The sequence below is a fragment of the Pteronotus mesoamericanus genome, unplaced genomic scaffold, assembly GCF_021234165.1.
Source record: "Pteronotus mesoamericanus isolate MK-2021 breed Mesoamerican mustached bat unplaced genomic scaffold, CSHL_Meso_final contig_84, whole genome shotgun sequence".
NCBI lineage: Eukaryota > Metazoa > Chordata > Mammalia > Chiroptera > Mormoopidae > Pteronotus > Pteronotus mesoamericanus.
This window is the reverse complement of record NW_026555267.1, coordinates 5,163,781-5,190,952: the sequence shown is the minus strand read 5'-3', so window position 1 is coordinate 5,190,952 and position 27,172 is coordinate 5,163,781. Positions and strand designations below refer to the sequence as shown.

The 27,172-nt window shown below is 42.9% G+C and overlaps 1 protein-coding gene across 1 annotated transcript; it reads left to right on the top strand.

The window, feature by feature from the left end:
* MMD (monocyte to macrophage differentiation associated) lies at positions 1 to 27,172 on the top strand. The gene is made up of 7 exons (XM_054585436.1): positions 1 to 292; positions 7,433 to 7,514; positions 11,375 to 11,535; positions 15,085 to 15,159; positions 16,774 to 16,875; positions 18,822 to 18,891; positions 25,292 to 27,172. Exons 1-7 carry the CDS (start codon positions 267 to 269, stop codon positions 25,490 to 25,492), a joined length of 717 nt encoding a protein of 238 aa, XP_054441411.1. The 5' UTR covers positions 1 to 266; the 3' UTR covers positions 25,493 to 27,172.

Here is a 27,172-nt window from a genome sequence, read left to right as displayed (position 1 = left end):
TCGGGGGCGGAGAAGCTGGGAGGCGGGAGGCAGGAGGCGGGAGGTGCGGGGGCCGTTTAAGCGGCCTCCCTCCCGCCCCCAGCCGCCCGGTCTGGCCCCGGCCCTAACCCGACCACCGGCCTGGCCCGCTCCGGCCCTGCCCTGACGAGCGGTCCTCCGGGCACCCGGGCGGCCTCCAGAGCAACCCAAGCCCATGAGGGCCGCGCGCCCTGCCGCCGGCGCTGACGAGACGGAGCTCCCGGCCCGCGAGGAGGAGCTGAGGATCAATGCGGTTCAAGAATCGATTCCAGCGGTGAGAGGGATGGAGCCCCCAAGCCACCGCCCGTTCTAGGAACGGGTCCCAGATCCCACCTCCTCCCGTGCGTGTGTGGGTCGCGGCTCCTCACCTGGATCCATCCCCCCGTGGATCCCGAGCCTTGGCCGGGGACCAGCTCCTGGGGGATTCCCTGCAGTCCCTAGGCGATCCCCTCCCTCGAGGACTGAGATCTAGTGCCAGACCCGCGGCTCCCTCTCTTGAACTGCTATCCTCGGATTTTCAGATCCCGGACCCCCAGCCTGCCCTCCTCCCGGGGGATCCCACTGCTCACCCGATTTAACCGCCCGATTCCCGTCCAGGCGGGTCTCTTGCATGCTTCTAGACCCGAATCCCAGCTGCAGGCGTCGCCTCCGGGTCCTCAGACCCTGACTTTGGCCGCCACCCCTTTACCCACAGCGCAGAGGGGCTCTGATGCTCGAAGAAGCAGGGCCGGGTAGTTGCGCCCTGCAGCGAGACCTGTGGTGACGCTGGGGTGCTGGGCGTTTTTGGTACTTTGAAGAGGGCTCTGGCAACAGGGAAACTGAGGCACGCTGCACAGATTGAGCTTGCCCGGCCCTGTCTGGGCCTTGATGGTCCTCAGGCTTATTTAGCGCCCTAGGGCGGTGCTATTTTGGGTATGGCGAAGGGGCCAAGTTAGCATTCGGGTGGTAGGATCTGCTGTTGGGGCGCCTGGGTGAGGAAATGAGGAGGCGCCACCGGAAGGATGGCTGGCTGCTCATTGACTGGAGAGCTCGTGAGAACGCCAGTCCGGGGAGGCACCGTGGCCTTAATCTCCACTCCGGGTCTCTGCCACTGAGCAGTGGATGGAGGCTGGCCCGAGGTTCGGAAAGGAAGCTCTGAGCATTTTTTTCTAATTCTTCTTCGTTTAAGTAGGTGAAAGTTCACCTCCCCTTGTTTGTGGTAATTCTCCATCTCTTTGTCTGAATCAGGCAGCTGTTTCCATTCCCATACCTCGCCAGCAAGCTAGCTAAGTGTGCAGTGACGGGGGAATTGCAGAGAAGGAATGCGCGCAATCTTTCAAGGAGGTTGTTGTTGACTGTGTAGGCACGGCCCTCTGTTTTAAAAATTTAAAGTGCATTTATTTTCTTACCAATTTCTTAATCCCTCAATGCCCACTCACCCATTATTCTTATTTCATTCTGCCCCTTAGTCCCAAAGGCTAAAGGAGCCAAAAAGGAATAGGAAGAGTTGTGGTGGACTATGCCGTGAGAAGGGCCATCAGTTTGAAGACTTGGATTAACTTCTAAATGTCGCTCAAGGTGTTGAATGCCTGGCACTGTGCCCCCACTGGGAACATCGTATCAGTGCTTCAAAAGGCAAAAAGAAACCGTGATGTTCTGCTGGCTTTGGACCACGAAGTCAGGAATGAAAACTGGGGTCCTTTTAAGGGAAAATGTAACATGCACTCAGACGTGATTGGCAAAGCCCTGTGCATGTGGTTTGTTTGATTTGGTTTTACTTCTACATGTCTGCGCTCTTCCTGTTTTCAGAGAACAACAGCAGTATTCCGTGAAATTACCCTTCCTTATTTGATTAAGAGTTTGTATTTCTTTCCTATCCTTTGAATACTCTAGAAAGAAAGAAAAGGGCCTGTTTCACTACTTGTTGCACAAACATTAAAATAGTGTTAAGAGAAATGAAAAAGAAAGCACGTCATTTAGGACTGTCTCAACTGATTGACGTATCTTCTTTTTGCTGGACCCTAACCTACCACAGTTGTAATGTGATTTTGCACTCTACTTTATTCATTTAAAAATGAAAAATAGAGATATTTTCTTTTGCTGCAGCATAGACTTTGTAATTTTCCCAGTGGCTGCACAATATCAATGGCTATTTAACAGTTATTTCCCAGATGACATCTAGACCTACCCTGATTTTCTTTGAAGACTGAGTCATCCCATAATTTCTTGTTTTTGTAACATAGGCTAGATTGGAAAGCTATTTCTAAGGGTCAATTTGAATTTAGAAATAAAGCCTGAAAGGAAAAGTACACCAAAAAAAAAAGTCCTGGTTTTTGTGGTCCACACATTGAGATGTTAGGTGTACTATTTTCTCAACATTTAAAGCTATGTTCATTATATATCTTTTGAGCATTCGGGATCGTTGCAGGTGGGTAAATTGCAGAGGAACCAGAGGGAAGCAACGCTGTCTGTAACGCGTGTGCTCCTTCTGATAGATTTATCAGGACTCAGTTGAAGAGCATTTGATTGCAGTAAAAACATTTTATCAGGCCGTAGTTTGTGGCTCTGCCTAAATTACAAAAAACCTGAACATCCTGCTGGTTTGCTCTTAACAGAAACTTGGCGGTCATTGTAGCTTCGGATCAACTTGCAGAGTTCTGCCACTGCTGCGGAGGAGGGCTGTAAGGAAACGTAGCCCACTGTCCTATGTGGGGGGCTTTATGCACGCACAGCTGCTTAAAAAAAGCTTAGGATATGAAAAATGCCGCCGGGGCCCAGCATAGCACCTTTTTTGCTTTATCTCTTCTACATTTCAGTCCTCCCGCCAGTCGTTCCCGCCCTTTCACAGCCTCTGACTGCTCAGAATAACCGCTACCCTTGAGTGTCAACTTTTGCCAGGTAGTGGCTGGGTATTTGTACAGCAGGTGGGCAAAAAAAGAAGGTTTAAAGTTGTGACATTTTTTTTTGAGTTAATAAAGCTGTTGTAATAATTATAACCTGCATGTCTTTTTCCATATGAACAACTGTAAGCCTGCTTTTGCCTACCCTTGTCTATTGCTCATCTAATCCTCAACTGTAACCCTGGAAGACAAGTTTTATATCTGTCTACCAGAAGAAAAATAGGGTCCAAGAATAAAAGGGAACTTGCCCTGGTCACACGGCTAGGACAGGGCAGATTCAAAGGTTCAGTTTCTTGTCCCTTTTATCACCCATGCTGCCAGCTCACCTCATTCTGTCTCACCGCACACCCTGCAATGTTTGCGTGTGCACTGTAGGGGCCAAGGACCCCGGTCTACCCTGTCTTGTTGATGCAGGCTCATTTCCCCAGCCTTGCAACTGAACAACCAGGGAAAGGGATGCTTCTTTCCTCAGCCCCAGTCTTGTGACCATTCAAATTGAATAGGAGGTGAAACATCTTATTCTAAAGCATTAGGAAGTCTGCCAGAACTGCCTGTTGTCTTTTTTGCACATGTTCTCAGAGCGCAGAATCATAGGCATGGGGTAGTGTTCCTAAAAATGCCTTCTCCCTTATTTAATAATTAAATGCCCCCCTGACCACTGCTACCACCTCTGGCAATATGCTCATTTCATAAAAGGGAACTAATAAGTTACCGTGCACAGGGTTCAGCTTACGTTGCCCCATCAGATGATGTTGAAGAAGCCCTTAGAATGTCTGTGGTCTAGGCCTTTAAGAATTTTCTTTATACAAGGTTGAGTTCTTTTGGTTCTAAGAGAGTTTGTTTCTCTTTGTGACATGCAGAAACCTGCTATATTCCCAGTGACAGTGGGATATCTCTCGGTTAAGATGAAACAGTTAAGCCACAATGTCCGCCTTTCTATTCATTCATTCAGCGCCTATTAATATTAAGCTTCAGCAATAAAGTGGGCATTGTGCTTGGGATCAGAAATGAAATGGCGGACCAGGTGGCCTTCATGGAATTCATGTTCCAGAGGGGAAAGATGAAATAAAAAAACAAGTTTAAAACATCTTACTGAATATGATAAGGGCTGTTGGGGCGGGGAGGGCTGAAGTGATACTTTAGGTGGGGTGGTGAGGAAAACCTGAGGAGGTGACATTTGAGCCGAGCTTGAAAAGGGAGGAGAGCTGAGCTTTCTGGAGAAGAATGTTCTAGACAGAAATACATAGCAAATACAGACATCCTTAGGCAGACAAGACCTTGGTGGTTTGAGGAGCAGATGGGAGGCGTAGCTGGAGGGTGGGGAGCGAGAGGAAGGCGGGACCCTGAGGCTGGGGAAGAGGTGAGGGCTGGACTACTGCAGGCTGTGGACCACTCCGGGACCACTTTGAGAAGTCAGAGGCAGGCTGTAAATTAGGGGAGGGCATGTGAGGTGGTCTGGTTTTAATAGGCTGTTGCAGCTGCTGTGTAGAGAACCTATGTGGGGACAAGCCGGGAGACCCAGTAAAAGTATTGGTATTTTTATAGACCAGAGATATCCATGTCTTGATGTAGGGTAGGATCTTTGGAACTGTAGAGAGGTAGGCTGGTGTGAAATGTATTTGACAGCACTTGCATTTGGAGAATAAAGAATACCTAGGAATCAAGGACAACTTCCGGGATTGGATCTTAGGCCTCTGAGATCTGCTGGTGGAGCGCAGATCTACCTTCAGGAGGCACAGTGCTTGTGGCTAAATTTAAAGTGTGCTGAGGAGGGCCTCTAGGGCCCTATCTGTTCTTTTTCCCACAGTTTTGAAATTCCATCTTGGGGGTGGGGGGCAGGGTGGGCCTAAGGACACTGGGCAAGGGGGAAGTGAGGGAACGTGTCGAAGGAGAAAGTGAGGAAATGCATGAACAAACCCTGCCTAAACAGTAGTTTTAGTGAGTGTGGTTTCCATACCCAAAGCTAAATCACCTTTCCTCAAACCCTCTAAAGCCTGTGGAATACTCGAGCCTAGCACTGGGTCACTGTTGGGGTTGCCTAGCCTTAAATAGAGGGGCCTTGCATAAATGGGTGCTGCTTTCCATAACATTTGAGAAACTTCCTTATTTTGGGTGGGGGGGAGCAAGTAGGCTCAGTGTGTGGGAGTTGATTTGCACTTTACATCGCTTAGATCTTAGGAGTGATTTCTTCAGCAAGTGGCTAGATTGTACCCTGACAGGACAGGGAGAAATGGGAAAATTACATCGTACATTTCCCAACTACGCAGGTGTGCTCTCTACCCCGCTAGCCCCAGACAGTGATCTGCTCTTAGCGTAGTTGTTCTCACCTCTCCCTATAGCCCAATTTTGGCTCTGTCCATAACAGAAACTACCTGAAGTCACATAGGTGGCATATTTTTCACCACAACTTCTGAGTTTATTTTTAACCTGAGTGATTCCAGGTGGGCAGGGACGAAGCCGGAACAAACATGGCCACCCAGCTTCTTTGCTTTTGGGAGAAAATGTGAAAGTCTATCCTTGTTGCTGTGTAATGGTCTGACTATTTTTAGATTGGGCTGCCAGAGATATAAATTGCTATTTTAGTCTGCAGCCTGGTGGTGGGCAGACAAACCCTCCTTGCTGTGTTCTGCGCAGAGCGCTCTCAGCTGCACCCTAGCCTTTGCCATCTTGGAGCCCTGCTCTCTACCCCTTAAAATCCCTAATAGGGTGTGCCGCTTATAGCTCTGTTGTCGTGTCTCAGGGTAATGATGTGATAGATCCTGGAATGCTTGGGACACTTCTAAAGCATTCTCCCCAAGAGTGTCGTTATTTTTTTTACTAATAAGAGCTGTATAGCAATGCTCTCATCCCTTAGGAAATTAGTAAAATTATTGAAAGGATTATCAGGGGAGAAAAGATGTATTTGTGAGAATAGCTTGGAGAAATTCTGAAGCCGTTAACTGCATGTTTCTCTTAAGCAGTTTTCAGGCCATCTGTTGAATTCCACTCGATAAGTATATCCACGTATTTACAAACTAGTTAGCTTAACCTGTTGGTTGTCCTTCACTCTCCCAAATTCACTCCCCGGTGGATTTTCCTTTTGAACTCTCTATTGGGTCAGTAAGGACTGCCATTTTATTTTCATTTATTTGCCCTAAGAATAATGCTCCCTCTTAATTCAGGGAGGAAGTGCTGGTCTTTTGTTCGTAAACTGGACACTGTTTCGAATGGCTTGACCATGTGTTTTTGCCTATTTTTGGCTACCTGGCTCTGCCATTCAGTGCAGCCTGGTACCATTTGTCAACGTGTTAATTAATGAGGTGTGACTAGTCAGAGCCCCTAGTGGCAAATAACCAAATCCACCCTTCCCCCACCCGAAAGTAGCGCAAGGGAAAGGGTAATTTATTGTGCAGAGCCTGTTGTTGTCATCCCGCAGGCTGGAGCACAGGAATGCGGCCCGGCCTCTGAGACCCGAACCCTGCCTGGTGCTCTTACCTCCATTTGCTTCTCTGCATCTGTTTCTTTCAGGCAGCTGCTTGTTTATATTCCTGAGTTTATATCTTCCTTTTCCCAGAGAAGACAGACTAAACCAGAATCCCTCATGGCACATGGCATGGGTGTGGGTGGGGTGGGGGCACCCCACCCTGCACGCTGAAGTGGGAGAAAGCTGTTGTCCCCTCCAAGTTCTGGGGTGTCCATGCTTTTAGCTGTGTTGCTGATTGCTGCAGAGTTAGCCCAGAGGGAAGTATGGAATGTGGGTATGTGGAATGTGGGTATGTGTCTATCTGTGTCACAATTCTGATATTTAGGTACATACAAATGTACATATCTAATGTGTATAAAAATGTATATTTGTGTGTATATTTGAATTTTATAGTCAGAGTTTCAGCCACTAGTCATATATTTAAATTTTGAAGCAAACTCTTTTAATTCAGGAAGGATGCCGGTGAAAATGGACCTCTTGTTTAGGTGGCCTAGAGGCAGCCAGGTACCATTTATTTAAGCTGTCTGATGCCAGAAACAGAATGTGACAGAGAGAAACTAGTTGGACTGGCGGGCTAATCATGGGATGTAGGGTTTAAAGATCTATACATATAAAGCTTTATGAATTTTGAGAGAGAAAATAGAAATCTTTTAAATGCATTGTATTCCTTTTCATTTAATGGCGATTACTGGAATTAGTAAAGTTTTAAAAAATTCCCTTGATTTGTTTTCTGTTAAGAGTTAAGACTTGGTTATGCCTTTTTTTTTTCTTTCTTTTTTTTTTTTTTTTTTTTAGTGTTGTGGGTATCAGTTGAAGGGGGTGGATATGGTTTCTGTTTGCTTTGGGTTGGTAGGTTTTTTCCTTTGAATAAACTGAAAGAATAAACCAGGGCATTTGCTTTTGGATCATTGCTGTGGGCTCAGTTTACACCTGTTTAGTGGCTTTGGTTCTGTTGTCGTAACTAGGTGTTTCCAGCAGTCACCTCTTTATTCTAAATGAACCATGAGTAGGCTATCCACTTTTCTTCATACGCTTTGAGTGCTTCTCACATGATGTCTTTTTGCTTCTACAGGTTCATGAACCACCGGGCCCCAGCCAATGGCCGCTACAAACCAACTTGTTACGAACATGCTGCTAACTGTTACACACATGCAGTGAGTATGCATTTTATGCCTTTTGCATTCTTCCCAAAGGCTTTGTAGGGAGGAAGGAACAGTTATCTCTAGAAACCTCCACCCAATTAGTTGGATTTACCTATCTCTGTGACCTAACTTACCAGAGTACCAGTGCTGGGTCATATCACCACAAACTGTGTGAGCATGTCCAGCGCTCTGACCTACAGTCGAGTCTGTACTTGTTTTCAACTCAGTCCTGAACTTGCTTTCTCTGACAAGGTCTTTAAAATGAATAACAGTAAGTACCCTAGTCATAGGAAGACAAAAGAAAACTATTTATGAACACTGTTACCCTGAAATGAAATGAATCACCTTTTTGAGACAGCCAGCTATGTCCATTCGGCAAGGAGAGCTCACAGTTTGTTGAAAAAAGTACTTTTGGGACTTCCAGTCAAGATGGCAGCATAGGTAAACACAGTTCACCTCCTCACACAACCATATCAAAATTATAACTAAAATATAGAACAACCATCACTCAGAACTGTCAGAAATCTACTTGAATGGTGGAAGTCTGACAGCTACAGAATTAAGGAAAACATCCATCCATACTTGTAGGAGGGGCAGAGATGCGGAACAGGCTAGTCCTACATCCATATGTGGAGGATAAAAATTCAGGAGGGATATTTTGGGAATGAGAAGTTCCAGCCCCACACCAGGCCCCCCAGCCCAGTGTTCTAGTGCCAGGAAAATAAGCCCCCATAACTCCTGGCTACAAAAACCACAGGGATTGAGTCAGCAGAAGAAACTTCTGGAGTCCCAAAACAGTTCCTCTTAAAGAACACACAGACCTACCCAGACTCACTCTCTCTGAGCTCTAGCACCGGGGTAGCAGCTTGAAAGGCACCAGTAGCATAGGGGGAAGAACTGAAGTGTCAGGCATCAAGGTGAGAGCTGAGGGAGAGCCTTCTCCCAGAAAGGAGAGTCATTGACCCTTTTCTGAACCTTCCCCACATAGAGCCACAGAGCCGGCAGGCTGGTGCCGTATCTGAGACTCCATCAACCTAGCTAGCACTGTTTGCCTGCCCTGGAGATCCCCAGAGACTCTGTCCCACCCAAGCTTCTTTTTCATAGGAATAGCTGGTCTTGACTCATGTTTCACAACTTCCTAAATCCTCTCAAATGAGCAACAGCTAGCCTCAGTGAGCTCCGAGCCCCCATACCTCTTGCTAAGGGGCCCCAGGCCTGGCACTAGCCGCAGCCAGCCTAGATTCACAGCTTAGTTTCACCTGGGAATCTGCAAGCCCAGCACAAGTAGCAGCCACCTCAGATTGCTTTACAGCTCAGGCAGGGTGGCCCCAGGCAAAACACAGGTAGTGGCTGACCTTAGCCTGCACCACCTGAGAAAACCTCAGAGCCTACACACCCAGTGGACAGCTACAGACTATGTCAGAGCACCAACACCCTGCCCCGGCGCAGGTGATCCTCCATGGAGGTTGGTGGTGCCAGGTCACAGCCAGGCCTTGCAGGTGACTGGCTTGGGTAAATCCCTCCCATTAACCTGGCAACAATAATCAAGGCTCAACTACAGGAAGAGGGTTACTCAGCCCACATGAAGGGGACACCTGGATTACCCAGGTTGGGTGATAGGGCAGGTTGTGCCACTGGACCCTATAGTATGCCTACCCCATTAGGCCATGCTGCCAAGACAGGGAGTCATAGCAGCTCTACCTAATACATAGAAACAAACACAGGAAGCCTAACAAAATGGGAAGACAAAGAAACATGGCCCAAATGAAAGAACATCAAAACTCCAGAAAAAGAATTAAACAAAATGGAGATAAGCAATCTATCAGATGCAGAACTCAAAACACTGGGTATATGGATGCTCGAGAAAGTTAGTGAGGACCTGAACAGCATAAAAATGATCCAGTCAGAAACGAAGGATACAGTAATTAAAATAAAGAATAATTCACAGGGAAATGGTGGAGTGGATGAAGCCGAGTCAAAACAGTGATCTGGAACATAAGAAAATAAGAAAAAAGCAGCCAATCAGGGCAGTATGAAGAAAAAGAATCCAAAAAAAAATGATGACAGTGTAAGCAACCTCTGGGACAACTTCAAGACATCCAACAGTTGCACCATAGGGGTGCCAGAGGAGAAGAGAAAAAACAAGAAATTCAAAATCTATTTGAAAAAATAAGGAAAGAAAACTTCCCGAATTTGGTAAAGGAAATAGACATGCAAGTCCAGGAAGCATGAGAGGCCCAAACAAGATGGATGCAAAGAGGCCCACGCCAAGACACATCATAATTAAAATGCCAAAGGTTAAAGGTAAAGAGAGAATCTTAAAAGCAGCAAAAGAAAAGCAATTAGTTACCTGCAGGGGAATTCCCATGAGACTGTCAGCTGATTTCTCAAAAGAAACTGCAGGCTAGAATGGATTGGCAAGTAATCCTCAAAAGTCAGGAAAAGCAGGGACCCACAGCCAAGATTGCCCTACACAATAAAATTTAGAATCATAGGGCAGATAAAGATCTTCCTAGACAAGAAAAGACTGAAGGAGTTCATCATCACCAAACCATTATTATATGAAATGTTAAAGGGATTATTTCAGTAAAAGAAGATCAAAACTATGAACAATTAAATGGCAGCAAACACATATCTATCAACAACTGAATCTAGAAAACTAAGCAAAAAAAGAGCAGAGACAGAATCATAGATACAGGGAGAGCGTTCTGATGTTTATCCAATGGGAGGGGGTGTATGGAGGAATGGGTGAAGAGGTGAGATTAAGAAGTACAAATAGGTAGGTACAGAATAGCCACAGGGATGTAAAGCAGTGCAGGAAATGGAGTGGCCAAAGAACCTGTGCGTGACCCATGGACATGGACAATGGTGTGTGGATGGCCTGAGCGAGGGGTTGCTGGGTGGAATGAGGGGGAAACTGGTACAGCTGTAATCGCATAACTAATAAAATATAATTGAAAAGAAAAGGGTGCTTTTAACTACTGAATGATCTCCTGAAACTGGTAGTCACACCTACCCCCCCACCCCCCATGCTCCCATGGGGGCCATGCTCCTTAGTACAAATGTTATTCCTTATTGCTGAGGAAAAAGCTCCTCTAAATTCTAATTTTTTTTCTTATGAAATCAAAACGTGCTCCTTCTAAGAAGCTTAGTAAATACTGAAAAATGTATTAAAAAATAAAACTACTCAGAGATAACTTAGCATTGTGCATTTCTTCATTTTTTTATGTGTAGTGTTTGTGAATATGTATGTAATTTTCATAGTCTTCCTATTAATCTTATATTATTGGTGTTTTCTTGTGTCAATATAAATTTCCCCTTTTTTGCATTTTGGTTTCATTATTCCCTGTGAAAGTTGCATTTAGTGAGCCTTTCAAGGGGAAAATGGTGACTGGGTTATAGTCTGAAGACAAGAAATAGAAAGGGAGACCAATTTACTCCTTTATGAAGAGTGTTTAAAACAGACTAAGTTATTTTATAGTGTTAGTACAATATGTAGGTTAGGCACCTACGTCATTGAATAAAATTTGCTTGAATTCATGTTGTGCCCAGTTCCACGCCCTGAACAGCAGTACCTGTTTCCAGTGCAAATGACTACTTCATCTGGCTCTCCTGTGATTACCCAGGAAAGGCACATGTCTGTTTTGAAGTGACCTTTCTAAAATTATCCCTGGTAAACCTATGCATTTTTGTTTTTAACCTGCACATGGGTGTTTATTTATAGCAACTGTACTCAAAATGACCAAAACTTGCAAGCAATCGAGATGTCTTCAGACAGTGAGTGGTCTGACCAGACAATGGGATATGTATTTTTAACAAAGGTCTCAGTTTGGTGAAGCCAGGATGGTTACTTGTCTTCGCCTTTCCCTCAGTTCCTCATTGTCCCGGCCATCGTGGGCAGCGCCCTCCTCCACCGGCTGTCGGACGACTGCTGGGAGAAGATAACGGCATGGATTTACGGAATGGGCCTGTGCGCCCTCTTCATCGTCTCCACAGTATTCCACATCGTGTCCTGGAAAAAGAGCCATTTAAGGTACGGTGGAGTGCTCGCTATTTCGGAAGATCAGAATAGTTGACTCAGGTTAGACTCCCATACTGGCACATTCTGGTCAAATGAAGCAAGAGAGTAGACATTTTCCTGCCATGCCTACTACAATGCTCTCTGATTATTTAGGAAATTTTCTATGGATTGGACAGTTTGAGGACCCCCATGTGTTTCTAGGAAAGCAGGCTTTCGCTCAGACAATAAAGCTGCACTGCTTCCCAAGAACTTACAAGTGAAAATCCTGACCCCTCTCTGGCCACGCTATCCAGTGCAGAAAGGACACTGTTAGAGCGGGGCAGCTGTGAGGTAATGACCCAGGACACTGAACTTGGAGGCAGCACCTGGCTTCCAGTCCCATCCCTGCCACTTGAATCTTGCGTAAGTCACCTGATCTCATAGAGCCCCAGTTTCTTCATCATTAACATGGAGATAATGTCTGACTCACAGGGTTATAGTGATAGCTGAGTGAGCTAATGCATGTGAAAAGGATTTGAAAATTATAAAAGACCTAGGACTGGGGGGTGTTAGGTGGTATACTGCAGCCTGGGTTCATGGTCTTGTGAAGTTCGGCTTTCTGAGTTAGCCCCTGTGTATCTATCAAGCACAATTCACGTATGTTGCTACTGTTAGCTGTCAGGTACTTTTCAAAAATACTATGGTTTCTAGCCTCACAATGAGAAGGATATAAAAGCATTCCCCCTCTGAGTGAAGGATCAATTTAGGGGAATACAAAGGGAGTAGTGCACCATTTAATTGCTTATGAGATAGATTCTGTACAACCCAAAGGGCAAAATTTCTTCTCAGAAAAGGAGGCGTCAGAGCAGACTTATAGTGACTTAAAATGATATTAGAACATACCTTCTTGTTTTACAGAATGTCCAAAAATATCTCGAACTGTTCAAACAATCTAAGAGTAAAAATGTATACTTTAAGAGTCATATTTGGGGCTTATGAGCTATTTTTGGTTTCCTCACATGTGGAATCAGACTCTGAAAGAGTGTTAACAGCTGGGTGGGTCCTGAGGGATCACCTAATCCAAACCCATTACTTTTCACCTGGGGAAACTGAGGCTCAGAGGTGTGGCCTGACTTGCCTGGGTCAGTGATACCAGCAGAATCTGATCATCCCAGGACTTCTGACTCCCAGTCTTGAGGTTTTTGTTTGTTTTTTTTCTCCCATCTTTTACAATATCACTTACAGTATGCAGTCTGCTACCTCTGCCTGCGAGGTGACAGTTCCCTTGGCTTAAAATAAAATCATAGCATTGGATCACGAGAGAGCCATGGGGCACATTCACACGAGAGCATCCAGAGGACCTGTCCTGGCTCCTCGGGACACACTGTCACAGAGCCCAGAGGCCAGAACACTTCATTATCTTCTTGGCACAGTCCAACACTGTGGTTGCCTCAGCTGACTTGGCTTTGATGTCTAGATTTCTGAATCAATAAAGAGTTGTAGATGCCTGCTTCACTACTCAGGGCCTCCCTGCCAGGGGCTGGAGCAGAAGGTGTTTAGAAACCAGACTCTCTTGAACCTTGAAATAGCACCTGCTAGAATAATCATCCATGTGTGGATTTTTCCCCCTTTCTATTGCATTTATTGGGGTGATACTGGCTAACAAAATTAGGTTTCAGGTGCACAATTTACCTGTGGGTTTTTGCTCTGCCTTAATTTAAGTAAAAGAGAGAAGGGATATATTATTCATTGAGTGCCTACGATGACCTGGGTGCTGTGCTAAACATATGGCCACATTATCTCATTTAATGCTTACACAGATTTGATTGATAGAGACATTATTATTTCCCTTTTATATATGAAGAAAGTGAGGGTCACCGGTGAGTGGAGAATCTTGAATAAAATTGCAGGTCTGACTTTACCTGCTGTAACAGTGCTTAATGATCTAGAACAATGATTTTTCAACCTCTTTCAGCCCATGGCGCACATAAACTAATTACTAAAATTCTGCAGCACACCAAAAAAATTTACTTTTTTCTGATGTGACAAAAAAAAAAATAGGTATAATTTGGATTCATTCACACTGGGTGACTATTGTTGTGCTGGCTCCTGTCATTGTTTAATTTGACAATCTATAGGAAAAGAGGTCAGTGCGCCCGACTAGATAGTCAGGAATTGCAGGTTTTAAAAATTCTAGCGGCATACCAGTTGAAAGTTGCTAATCTAGAACAAAATTAGAAAGACATGAACCTGGCTAGGAATCGTAGTCATTTAGGAATTTAAAAACAAAAAACAAAAAACTAAAAACCTCTCCTCTTCCCTCTATCTTGTGCCCCATCTTCTAGCCGTTTTAAGTTAAAATCTTGTGGACTGGAGTTCATGACCGGATAGCATAAGCTCCCCAAGTGATTCTGACATGCAGTCCCATTTGAGAAGCATTAATGTAGTGTTTGCCTTTTTAGACCTGTGAGCTAAATTATTTTCACTACTTCGTTAACACTAACTGTGACTAAAACATCTCAGATTTGGTCGCCACTGCGTGCAGGGTGAGGCAAAAATCTAATACCAGTGCTTCACCAAGTCATAGCTCCTACCCCTTGGACAATGAAAATGGGTTCAGGACGGTGCGATGTATTTGTACTTTAAAATTTCCTCAGTGAGGGGCGGATATTGTCTAGTCCCATTTTGTGAACAGACCTTGGTGAGCCAGACCTTTGCCCATCTCCTGACTTTCCAGTTTTGGAAGGAGGAACTTGCTTAGAAATCCAGGTGGCCACTGTCTTGAAGCAAATCTCTCTCTCTCTGTTTTTTTAATTGCTGTTCCTAAGTCCGTATATGAATTTCCTTTACTACAACTCTTGTCTTCCAGGGGCATCCACCTCTGGGCCACACTGGAAGAAGAGTTGTCTTTGGCCACATGTTAAATCATTCATTCTCTCTCTCTCTCTCTCTCTCTCTCTCTCTCTCTCTCTCTCTCTCTCACACACACACACACACACACACACACACCCCACCCCCAATGTTTTAACCAAATTCATGATTTGGTGTTGGGCCGCAGTCACAGCCGTCCTGGAAGTTCGGACACCCCTGGCACCCTAAGATATTTGAAGTAAAAGCTTCTCTAGCAACATTCTGAAAAGACATGGAGACTGCGACCTCAGGGAGTGTTGGCTGAGCATCCCCGCCTCGCGCCTGCACTGTGACAGGGGCCCGAGGGTGACCTGCCCTCAGAGCCTCAGAGAATTCTACTTTTCCATTACATAGGATTTGAAAAAATGGAAAACATCAGAAAAGACAGGGTTTGTTTCTTTGTTTATTTTAACCACTTAAGAGTTCCTGGGTATTGTGGGGTTTGTCCCTGTATCTCATACATGGTGAGTATGTCTTGCATGTGCAATCTTAAAAATAATAGAAAGCCCTTACTTGTGGCTTCATAGGATTCAAAACAGCTGTTTGACTTCCGAGGCCAGGTTATAAAGGCCACGAGAAACGAGGGCAAGGATGGAGATTGCAGCACAGGGGAGTGATACTTCCGGTCGGACTTTCCGTAAATTTTGTCTAACTTAGTTTTCTCCCCCTTAGGACCGTGGAGCATTGCTTCCATATGTGTGATAGAATGGTGATCTATTTCTTCATCGCTGCTTCTTACGCGCCATGGTAAGATACCGTCTTTCTATGTTTGAAGATAGTTTTTTTAGGATAGAATTCCTTGTCCTTCTTTCTTTCCCTACCCCTGTCCCTGTGTCCAGCCTCCATGCATATACCCAACCCCGCTCCCCACAACACACATGCGTATGTGCAATTTTTGTCCCATTTTGACTGACTTGGGTGAGAATGCAGATTTTAGGGGGAGAATGTTGCTGTTGTTCAAAATATGTATCTGGCATTGGATCGTTCAAGAGAAGCGCTATGAACTTGTGTGTAGGCAGCTCCCTTATTTCTGAAATCCGTTACATTTGCCTTCTTTAGTCTTTCTGTATACTGCTGCTGCTGCTCAGAATACTTAGACATCTCATTGTTTAAGTAGAAATGCTATAAATATGCATGAGGAAAACAAGCGCAGGTTTGCAATTTATACTGTTTGTCTTCAGTTTGCAGCACAGGAGTTAGTATATTTATAGTTCATTTCTCATTTCTTAGCTATATGAGTAAGACACCTAGCCAAATTTATTAGCTATTTAAAATATCTAGTGTTCTGGTCAGTTTCCATGATCTTCCTACCCTTTTGGTACAGAGATCAGATGGAATCTTTTGTTGCTTTGGAACCTGTAATTAAACATTTGTGTTCCTCATCAAGACATGGGCCAGTTTTAAACACTCAGAAATTCATATTATGCCATCAACTAACATAGTCATTAGAAATAGCATGCCTCTAGATTCTGAGTAATTCGGCATCTATCATTCAAGAGAAACCTAATTACCTATTGGAGTAAAAAGTAAGTGCTATCTCTCTCCAGCACCTGTTACTAAATTACAGGTCTGCACTATATTGGAGGGAGAACACTTAAAGGCTTTTGTGAAGTATACCTCAATTTAAAGTAAGTCAATAAAAATTTTAAATGTAGGCTGAGGAATCAAATATTTATAGCAATTTGTTCACATGTGATCTTTGACATGCAGGCAGTACTTTTTCCATTCGGAAATTTTATAGTCATACCCAGTCAGAACACTTGTTTTTTTTTCCTCTTATATTCTTCATATGGAATTAGTATAAATGTATTTGCAGCATTTTAACATTCAGGCTTCCCAAGAGTCCATGGTACAATTCTAATAAAATGTCTTCTGTAACATATGTTGGGCTAATTCTTCTCATGTTCCCTCTTGGAAGAGAGGTTGATAGTGGAGACCCTGGATCTGAGTATTAGGTTTCTGCTGTGGTTATGTGATCCCTGCCCAGGACCGTGCTCAGGGCTCTCACTAAGATGTGTGAGTAATCTGCTCTCAGACACATCGTCAGAAATAATAGGGCAAGCGGGCTGCCTACGAAGGGAAGTCGGGCCCCACAAGTGCGCGGGGACTCACTTCCGCGTATCTCCTGTGAGCGAGTTCTCTTTTTAAACCACATTGGAACTAGTCTAAGTCTTCGAGGTGAGATGACAGTTTTATCCTTGAGTTTTCAATGTGGGCCAGCTAACCCAAATGCCCCCAGGGGTGCTGAGTGTCCTTTCTCCCTGGTCCTATCCCAACTTTCGAGACTAAGGGAAAGCACAGGCTCTACAAATTCCGTTCATTTATCACTTCTTTTCTTTGTTGTCATGTTTACATTTTTAGGTTAAATCTCCGTGAACTTGGACCCCTGGCATCTCATATGCGTTGGTTTATCTGGCTCATGGCAGCTGGAGGAACCATTTATGTATTTCTCTACCATGAAAAGTAAGAGAAAAATAATTTACCTTTGATACTTTTAAAAAGAACTGCCGAAATTTTATCTCCATCACAATTTATATTTGCACTTCCAAATAGTAGAAATACATAAATAGAAAATATATTGTTTTAAACTATTTGCACTTCCAAATAGTAGAAATACATAAATAGAAAATATATTGCTTTAAACATATCTTCAGAACCATTTGGTATTCATTGTTGGTGGGCAGATTGCTGCAGAAAGAAGTAGGTGGCACGTGTATAGTGTGGTGCAGTTGAGGGACAAGGTGGACGATCATTTTAGACTCAGTTGGACCTCATTTCACATCCGCAGGAAGACTGGTCTTAGCAGCAGACCAGCCTTAGCAACTCTGACTGACAGTTATCATGTGAGAAAAATAACTGCTTTGTAAGGTTCCTGTGAAGATTGAAGCTCATAAGTGCCCAGCACAGCACCTACCTAGATAGGAACCTAGAGGATGTTCCAAACTAGGATCCCCTGAGAAGGGGGATGTTTCGAAGGGCATATAAACTTTTCTCCTATTTCAGTCCTAACCATGGGACACATTTGTAAAATTCATTCTTTGTAGCTCGTAGTCCTAAGTATTAAGCAGTTATCAGAAGGAAAACTTACATATATTTAGAATCTTAGCTCAAGAGGAGATCTTCAAAGTCATCTATTCCAGCTTCATGCTTAAAAAATGAGAACATTTAGGACATGCATCTAATTAGTGACTCATCTGCAATTAGGACCCAAGTGTCCTAGTTCCTATTTCACAGCTCTTCTCATTATTCCACATGCCTGAATTTGAGAAACTCACACCCATGAAATCATTGTCATTGGATACAGTTTATTAAGTTCTTTATCTATTGTGGTTGGCAGAATGGTTCTCAGAATTGAACATAATTGCTGTTTACCACAAAGCATTGCATTGTTTTTCCTTTTCAGAAGAAAATGGTAGTTTTTGCTCACTTCCCTCCAACTTTGAAATTTACTTCAATGCATTTTTTTACCATAATTAACAATTCTGAGTGGTGTTATACAGTATATGTAAATCCAAGGAAACTGCTTCTTGAACTCAAACCCCTAATTTATATCCTTGGATAAGATAGGAAGTAATTTATAAGACAATTATCTTTTCTCCTATTTCAGGCCTGCTAATGTCAACCAAGCCTACAAACCTCTTCTTCCCCGGTTCCCTGATAGGACTACTTCATGGTGGACTTTGAGTATAAAACACTAAGAATGAGATGCGAGTCACACTTGGCCACTCGGTCTGGCAGGCACTAGGGAATTCCTGCATTGTGCCAGGTGCTGCTCTAGGCCCTGCAGATCCAAACGTAAATAAATTCGGCCCCTGCCTTTGAGGAACTTAAGGTCTAGTTTGATTAGGCAGAAATGTAAGTGGAATTTCAATATAATTTCTTAAGTTTCAGATATTCTGTAGCCTGATGTGATGATGAGCCTTCCCAATTGGAGTTTTTTTGTGCAGATGCAAAACAAAGAGACAAAGAAAAAGTGCACGCCCTCTGTTTCTTAGAGCCACTGTTCCGTTGCTACTGATACGCTAGGCCTCAGGCTGCACTCTTGCCCACCTTCCCGATTTCAGTCTCCTGTAGCAGTGGATTGGAATGGTAATGAAGGCAAAGGCTCTGGGATTGGAAGGGAAAATGACTAAATGACTGAGGATTCAACAATAACTCCTTTGGCAGAAAACGTTTTCCAGGTGGCATTGGAGTCTGATGCCTTTTAAATCCTAAAAGAAATGCTAGTTTATTGTTACTCGGCCAGAGTGTTTCAGTTAGAGGCCTAACGGTCTCCTATGGGGGAAATAGATTTTATTTGAATAGTTGAGTTTCCTTTTTCTTTTAAAGAAAAGAGGAAAAACTGATATGAAAATGGTCTAAGTATTGTAGGAATAGACACATTAAATTAACTGCGTTTCCATCTGCAGGTATAAGGTGGTTGAGCTCTTTTTCTATCTCACAATGGGGTTCTCTCCGGCTTTGGTGGTGACGTCAATGGTAAGAAACATCTTCATAATTTTAGTTATTTCACCTTATTTCGTCTTAAATCACTAGGACTCATAACCTGTCTATAGATATATGTAGCATTTCTTTCTGAAGTTGTATGTCCATTAACTAGAGACTCAAAAAATGCGTAAATGACCAACTGCCAGCAACTTATACTAGCTATTGTTTATAGTTTGGAAAAAAAATATACACTTAAGTGTGCTTATTTCTATGTGGTAACTGCCTATGTTTGTTTCTTTTGGGGTAACCTTTCTGTTCACCCCACCCTTGCTCCCACTCTTCCCCCCAGACAGGTGTGAGGTTATGTGAAGGTGGGTATTCCTTAGTGTCTTAACCCTAAATCCATGGAAGAGGGCACATTCTGAGGTTTCTTACAATGGAGGAAATATAAATTACTCACTTTTTAAACCCTAAGAATTGGAAGAACCTGAAAGGTTCAACATTATTGGATATTTCAGAAATCTCTGCACCTTACTTTTCCTCTCACTTAGTATAAGTCATATTATTTCTCTTTCTCAGGAAAGTGCTGTTTTTTAAACTCTGCTTGAAAATTTCCCTTGGGGACTTTGATGGGTGAAAGTGTCACATCGCCTGTGGTAGGCAGTTGCACATGTACATGTTGAACTCCCTTTCAAACCAAATTACCATTGAGAAATCTACGTGTATATGTCAACTTGAAGCAAAAACATATCATCACAACCTCAGATTTCATCCAGCTGGTTACTTGTGCCTGTAGCTTGTGTACTCCAGTGTCTTCCTCTGAGTTTTGGTGCTGGCCACTGTGTTAACCAAGGAAGTCACAGAGCGTTCAGTCTGGACTCCCTTCTCAGCCTGCCGTGGTCAGAACTGCTCCTATAACTTCACTCCTGAGCTCATAGGCACCTCATAGCAATGCAGTTTACTGTACGTAGTTCTTAGCTTGGCCACAAAAACACCTTTAAAAGATTTAGGAGTTGCAGGTTTGCTTATTTTTTTTCCAGGGAATATGCCTTATGAGAACATAATAAAATATGTTCTTTGAGATAGGAGGTTTATGACGGCTTGAACAGTTTTACCTAGCACCAAAGCAACCGGGACTGGAGGGAGGGAGGTGAAGGGCTGAAAGGAGGTAATCTGTCTTGAATGCTATATGGTGAAAGGGCAACTGAGGACACCTGAAGCAATATAGCAAGGTCTTTGGAGACAGGTGATCAGGCCTTGGAGAAGAACTTCAAGTAAATCCCTCTGGGTATCATAAGAGCTGGTTTATCCAGTATCTTTATTAGCCTTGTTGGCATTTTTACAAGTGGTTAAGTAGCAGGTGGCTAATATTATAATCAAACAGGATAATCCCCACACTTGCCCCCACAGAATTTAGAATCAAGCATGAAATACATACATGATGCATTATAGAATTGTACACTTGAAACCCGTTTCATTAACAAATGTCACCAAGTAAATTTAATTTTTAAAAAACATAGTTTTCTACAGTATTGCATTCCCTAAAGATTCATGTACTTTATTTTTCATGATTGGTTTTCCTTTTCTTTCTTCTTTTTTTTTTTTTTAAAGATTTTATTTATTTATTTATTTTGAGCAAGAGGGGAAGGGAGAAAGAGAGGGAGAGAAACATCAACATGTGAGAGACACATCGATTAGTTGCCTCCCATACAGCCCCAACAGGGGACGTGGCCCGCAGCCAGGCCTGTGCTTTGACCAGGAATCAAACCAGGAACCCTTTGGTTCACAGGCCAGTGCTCAGTCCACTGAGCCACACCAACCAGAGCTAGTTTTTCTTTTATCTTTTTGTTTTCTCTATTTCTGCATGGTTTCAGGTTAAAGATCAGCAGCTTATATAGTAAAACACATTCTGGAGGTAATAAACTTATTTAAAGTTGTTCCTCTAATAAAATTCTATCTCAAAAGAATACAATTCATATGAAATAAGCTGTAATAAAGTTTTATAACATCTTTGATTGGGGAAACCACAGGTTGCTATGGGAGCACAAGACAGATATACCAGAGGAAGTAATATTTGAGCTGATTCAGAAAGGCAAGTAGGAGCCTAAAAAGAGTAGGAGCGATGCAGGTGGTATAGGTAGAGGATACAGCCAGGAAGGGGGATGTACGAGCCACTTTGAAGAATTAAGAATAGTTCACTGTTTGGAACGTGAGTGTGTATGTATTTGTTTGAGGATGTATATGCATGGTGGCGGCCGGGCAGGGGGGAGGGTGGGCACTAATTGTGCAGGTAAATTGTGACCAAGGTGTTGAGCCAGACAGAGACCAGACCAAAAAGGACCTCACAATCCATCGGAACCCACAAAGCAACAGCATGAGCAATGATGCAAAGCTTTGGTTCTGGTGAGAATCATGGCTCTCAGACCCGCCCTTCTGCCGTAAAGAACTATGAAACTGGGGGGAAAATGTGTGAAAGACTTTTGGTATTGGATACAGGCAGTGCAGGACTGTGATCTTTGAGGGAAGAAAAACCAAAAGATAAGCTTCAAATTACCCCATTTTCTCCCTGGGGACACTTTTTAAACTGCGCCCAGAAAAAGTGGAGCCAGAGAGTAGCCTCCCAGGGTGCGGAGGTAGGAAACAGAAGCTGCATTTCAGCTGCTTAGCCAGCAGTGGTTTGGGGCAGGGTACCAAGGAGGAGGGACCTTCACAGGGAAGTCTCCAGGGCTCCCGTGAGTCCTTGGCTGAACACTGAGCTGCGTTGGTGCAGGGAAGGACTCTGCATGCCCTGGGCAAGGGCAGCTATGGGAAGGCTGTGGGGTAAATGGAGATTCCAGAGGGTGCCTCGTGGGGGGAGATATCAGTTCCGACCAGCAGGGGTGGAAAGATGGTGCCGAATAACTCGGGTAGTCGGCGACACCATGCCTTAGAAGCGCTCCTCCAGCCCTAGAGTGAAGACTGTGCTGGAACTGTGATAATTAAGCTCCCAAACAAGACTGGAAAGGATGCAGTTGATTCTCCAGTAATTGAGTTTTGCTCTTCTTGGCAGCTTATGTAAATAAGCTGCCAAGAAGAGCAAAACTCAACCTTCTTTAAAAGAAGGCAACAAGGTCTATACTCTTTAACAACTTGGCATCCTCATCCAAACAAGTATTACTAGATAAGCAAGAAGCAGAAAATACATAATGCACATATCAAAGGAAATACAGATCATTAGAAACAGATCCAAAATGACAGAGATGTCAAAAGTACCATACAAGGGCTTTAAAACAATGAACAGAAGGGGAATCTCAGAAAAGACGTGGAACTATAAAGTGGAACCAAATGGAAATTCTACATCTGAAAACCATGATATATTATGAAAGAAATTTATTGGAGGAGTTCAGCAACAGATTGGATAATGCAGAAGTAAAGATCGATGAACTTGAAATGAACAGACAAGCTACAGACTGAAGAAATTATTTGCTTTCTCTATATGTATCTGACACAGAACATATATATAAAACACTCCAATAATAAAAAGCCACTTCTATAAAAATTGGTAAATCACTTGAAAATAGACTTCATAAAGAAAGATATGCAAGCATCCAATAAGCCTTTGAAAAAGTGCTCAACATCATTAGTCACCAAGGGAATGAAAATTAGAACATTGATGCGCTACCACTGTACACCCTGTAGAATGGTGAACATTAAAAAGACTGACCCCAAATACTGGTAAGGATGTAAAATAACTGGAACCCTGATTCATTGTTGGGGGCAGGTAAACTGGTACAGCCACTATGCCATCTTGACCCGAGGTCTCAGAAAATTTCTTAACAGTATATTATAAAATTAAACACTTAGGACTCAAATGGTATTACCCAACAGAAGTAAAAACATACCTACAAAAGACCTGTAAAATAACATCAATATTAATTTTATTTATAAGACCCCAAATGAAAAGAATTGATAAGCAAATTATGTTAAACAGATAAATGGAATGCTAAGCAGTAGAAAGGAATGAATGACTGATACACATAAACACATGCATGAATTTCAAAGATGTTATATTGAGCAAAAAAGCCAGAAGCCAAAATGTACATAGAGTGTAATTCTGTCATGTGAAGTTTTAGAGCAGATAGACTTAGTCTGTGGTAACAGGAATAAGGAAAATGGTTAGTGGAAGGGGGTTGTCTGGGCTTGGATAGGGGTAATGAACTTTCTGAGGTGTTGGGATAATTGTGTAATTCAAGAGATATATAGGTTACATAGGTGGGTACATTGATCAAAACTTCTACTGTTCACTTAAAATCTATGTATCACACATTGGAAATGAATCATCAATTTTTAAAATGACCCCCCCACCCCCAAAATGTAAGTTCAAGAACCAAAACACCTTGATTCAAATTCTGCCTCTGACATTTAAAAAGTTACGTGGCCTTGGGCAAGTGATTTATCCTGTGTTTTAGTTTCTTCAGCTGTAAAGTTAGGCTAATAATAATACCTAATTCAGGGTTGTGAAGATTAAATGAATAAATACATTCAGGGCTTCAAACAGTGCCTGGTACATAGGAACACAATAATGACATTGACAATGAAGGAAACATTTTGTTTTGTTTTAGGATTAACTGTGTTTTGGTTCTTGGAAAATTGGAAAGGTAAATGTAGTTCCTTGAGCAACTTTCTATTAACAGAATATGTATCAAAATCAACCCATGTATTTGGTTTTGTCTCTTGCTTATTAATTTAGCGGAATGAAAAAGAGCGGTACCTTGGTCCATGACCAGCTATGTGACTTTGTTCAGGCTATTTCCTTCCTCTGGTCTTTTTCTTTCCATCTCTAAAATAAGGAGGTCATGTTAGACGAGTGGTTCTTGCCATTTGCTAGTCACACCCCTTCTTTAAGGATCCAATGAAAGCCTTAACCAACCTCTAGAAAAATGCTCCTAATGCACATACACAGAGAATTTTGCATAATTAATGAATCTTAATTGCTTTGAAACCTTTACAAAATTGTGTGTGTGTGTATGTGTGTGTGTGTTAAAATAAATCTGGCTCAGGTTCCATCTTACCAAGAGAAATGAGAAATCTGGTATGGTCTTTTGGAGTTGGCTTCCTTCCCATCTTTCGATCCAACCAAAGTCTTGGGGCTTAATGAGAGCATTGAAGATAAGACTGATCCCATGGCCCTAGACCCTCCTGCCTGGTTCTTAGGTCAGGGTCATTGGCTGCTGCCACTGCTTGGGCCTAAGCCCATGGGGCCCATTCGAGTAGGCCGCTGCATTAGGACATCCTCATGGTCCCTGCTAGACTGGCCACAGGACCTGCTCCAAGGCTCAAAAGGTCACAGCTGTCAGTGCCCAGGCCTCCGGGACACCCACACACCTGTCCCCCGCCGAGGCCTTGCCTCCATCTGGCTTAGGTTTCCGCCTCCCCTGCAGAATGCAAGACCTTTCTGTTCCTGGTGCCCGGGAATCCAGGGGACTGACTTGTTTCATCAGCTCCCTAAGCCCTGCCTCTCTTCCCATTCATACAGCCAAGTTTAACCTTGAAGATGGGTCTAGGTCTTTGAAAACCAAGAGTGGCCTAAACTTTCTCCTTTTTGTGCTAAAGCACACATGCCTGTTAACTTCCTGCTAAGCTAAGAACAGTTCAGGCTCAAAGGCAAAAAGCCCTGGCCACATCAGAAAGGGTAGAAAATATGTTGTACTATATGCTCCCTGGTCTTTGAGGTCACTTCTAGCTATGACTTGACTGTGTCAGCTTTAAGGAAGTCATAAACACACAGGCAGGGGAAGTCTTAAGAAAGCAGTCATTGTAGAACAGAGCTTGAGGGGGACAAAGGGAAGTGGAAACTCGTGCTGATAGGTAGATTATAAATGGAGTGGTGTGGGCATGCCTTAGTGGGAAGACAGCTTTTAAAGGGGAAGATGCAAGCCAAGGGTTATACTACATTAAAACAAACTACAGTGCCTGGATGCAATTGCAGCCTGCTTAGACGTGCCGGAGGTGAGCAGAATGTGCTGCTCTGTACTGTGGGACCTGTACCTGCCTGCTTGGTTGCATCAGGGTGTTCAGCCCGGCCCTGGCCGGGCAGCTCAGTTGGTTAGAGTGTCGTCCTAATAAGCCATGGTGGGTTTGATCCCCAGTCAAGGCACACAGGAGAATCAGCCAATGAATCCGCATAACTAAGTGGATCAACAAGTCGATGTTTCTCTCCCAGCCCCCTTCCTCTCTCTGTCACTCTCTCTCTAAAGTCAATTTTAAAAAAATGATGTTCAGCCCAAAGGGTAATTGAGGTGAAGGTATGAGAGACTTCTAGATTTAATTCATATATACAGATCAGGAATCTGTCTCTGCAGAGTTACTTTGCTGTCTAGAAAATTAGGAGGCTTAGGGGAAATTGCAATTAATTTCTTTAGCTTGTCACGTCAGAGTAACATCAAAACCTTTTTGTTTCCTCTGTTGACAGAATAACACCGATGGACTTCACGAACTTGCCTGTGGGGGCTTAATTTATTGCCTAGGAGTTGTGTTCTTCAAGAGCGATGGCATTATCCCATTTGCCCATGCCATCTGGCACCTGTTCGTGGCCACAGCAGCTGCAGTGCATTACTATGCCATTTGGAAATATCTTTACCGAAGTCCTACAGACTTTATGCGACATTTATGACCAGTCTGTATACTAGGTCTCCAAACCAGTATTATCTCAATTATGGCAGTTGGGAGTAGGGTAAAAGCTGAATATTGCACAGGAGAAAAAAAGAAAGAAGAAGACAGCTGCACTGACTTTCTTTATATAGTTTGAATATAATTACTGTGAAAGTATAGATGCTGTACTTATTTGTTCTGCAATTTTCCAGAACAAATAAATAAGCTAGTGAATTAATTATTCATTCCATTCCACTATCATGCAAGACTCTGGATAGACTTGGCCAACTGATGTTTACAAACCAGAATTTTGTATTTTAATTTTACAGATTTTACTACATGATTTTTCTAAATGACTAGGTCAGGTTGTCAAAGTCAGTGCAATAGCAAAGCTTCCTTTTTTAAGAGAAAATTGTATCACTTTCCCATCAGCCATGTAAAGAATCATGGACAGAAGTTACACTACTTTTACCATGTTTCATCTTGGCATAACATGGTTATTTTTTAAATAGTAACTTTAGTTTTTTGTAAATTTTTAAAAAATGTTCCATTGACGTGCATCTCCGCAGTTCCTCATCCATGTGAATTTTTGCAGCAAGCTGTCAACATTCCACAAACGAACAAACATTATACCTCTTCTGGTAGTTTTATTAGCCATGGAGAAATTGCCAATTTTTAAAAACTGCAGTTTTCCAGACTTTTTCTGCCAACCTCTGACTCTGAATTTCATGCTGCTTTGGGCCATAAACTTGACCTAGTTTGGTTTACTAATGATGGAAAAGTATTTTGATATCATTAACTTTTTCAAAAGATTCCACTTTTTCTCTGCGCCTTTGCCATGTCCTCTTCAGGGTCTTTTCCAGCAGTGGATGGGCGCTCAGTCTGCATTACCATATTGTTGGGTTGGCCATCCACTGAAAACTCCCCAAGAGCGTTAGGAGTTACAGTGAATAGTGGTCCTGCCTCTTTGGTGCCCGGTGGTGAAGTCATTGTCGCTTAGCTCTATATGATCAGTTTGATATTCATTTTTAAACTGTGGAATTAGATGCATAAATCCATATTTCTACCTTCTACACCTCTAGATGGACCTTTTTCCTTTTTTTTTGATAGAAAAATATTTAAAGCATTGTTTGACAGATAGAAACTCATGTGTCTGTAGTCCATGAGTTACATGCTAGCTCAGTGGAGTGGTATTTAAATGTATTATTTTTGGTTTTTTTCCCTCAGTGTCTTATATTAAGATTAACATATTAGTTGCTCTGTTGATTAATCTCCTGTTGGTGTTTTAATAAATGAGACAACCTCGCCTTTAGATCAGGTGCTGATATTGACTATTTTCTACTGGGTTTGATCAATGGAATTACTGGTTTGTTGTTACATTGAGGCTTATTTATTGATTTTGTGCATGTATGTTTAGAATTCTCTCATTTTGGTGAATTATATGGGAGTGAAGAACAGAAGAACTAATATTCGCTGGTGAAGTTTTAAATGGGCGAGGTACTCAGTAATAACACCAACCAGACCACCCCTACCTGCATGATTCTGAACATTTGGATGCCTATTGTTTTATTGTGTGTATTTTATTTTTAATATATTAACTTTTGTGGATTCATTTAAGTTTGCTCAAAAGTAACACTGTCAAAACCACTAAAATGTATGTAAAAAAAACTGTGGCTGTAAACTAGAATAAAATTGTTACTTG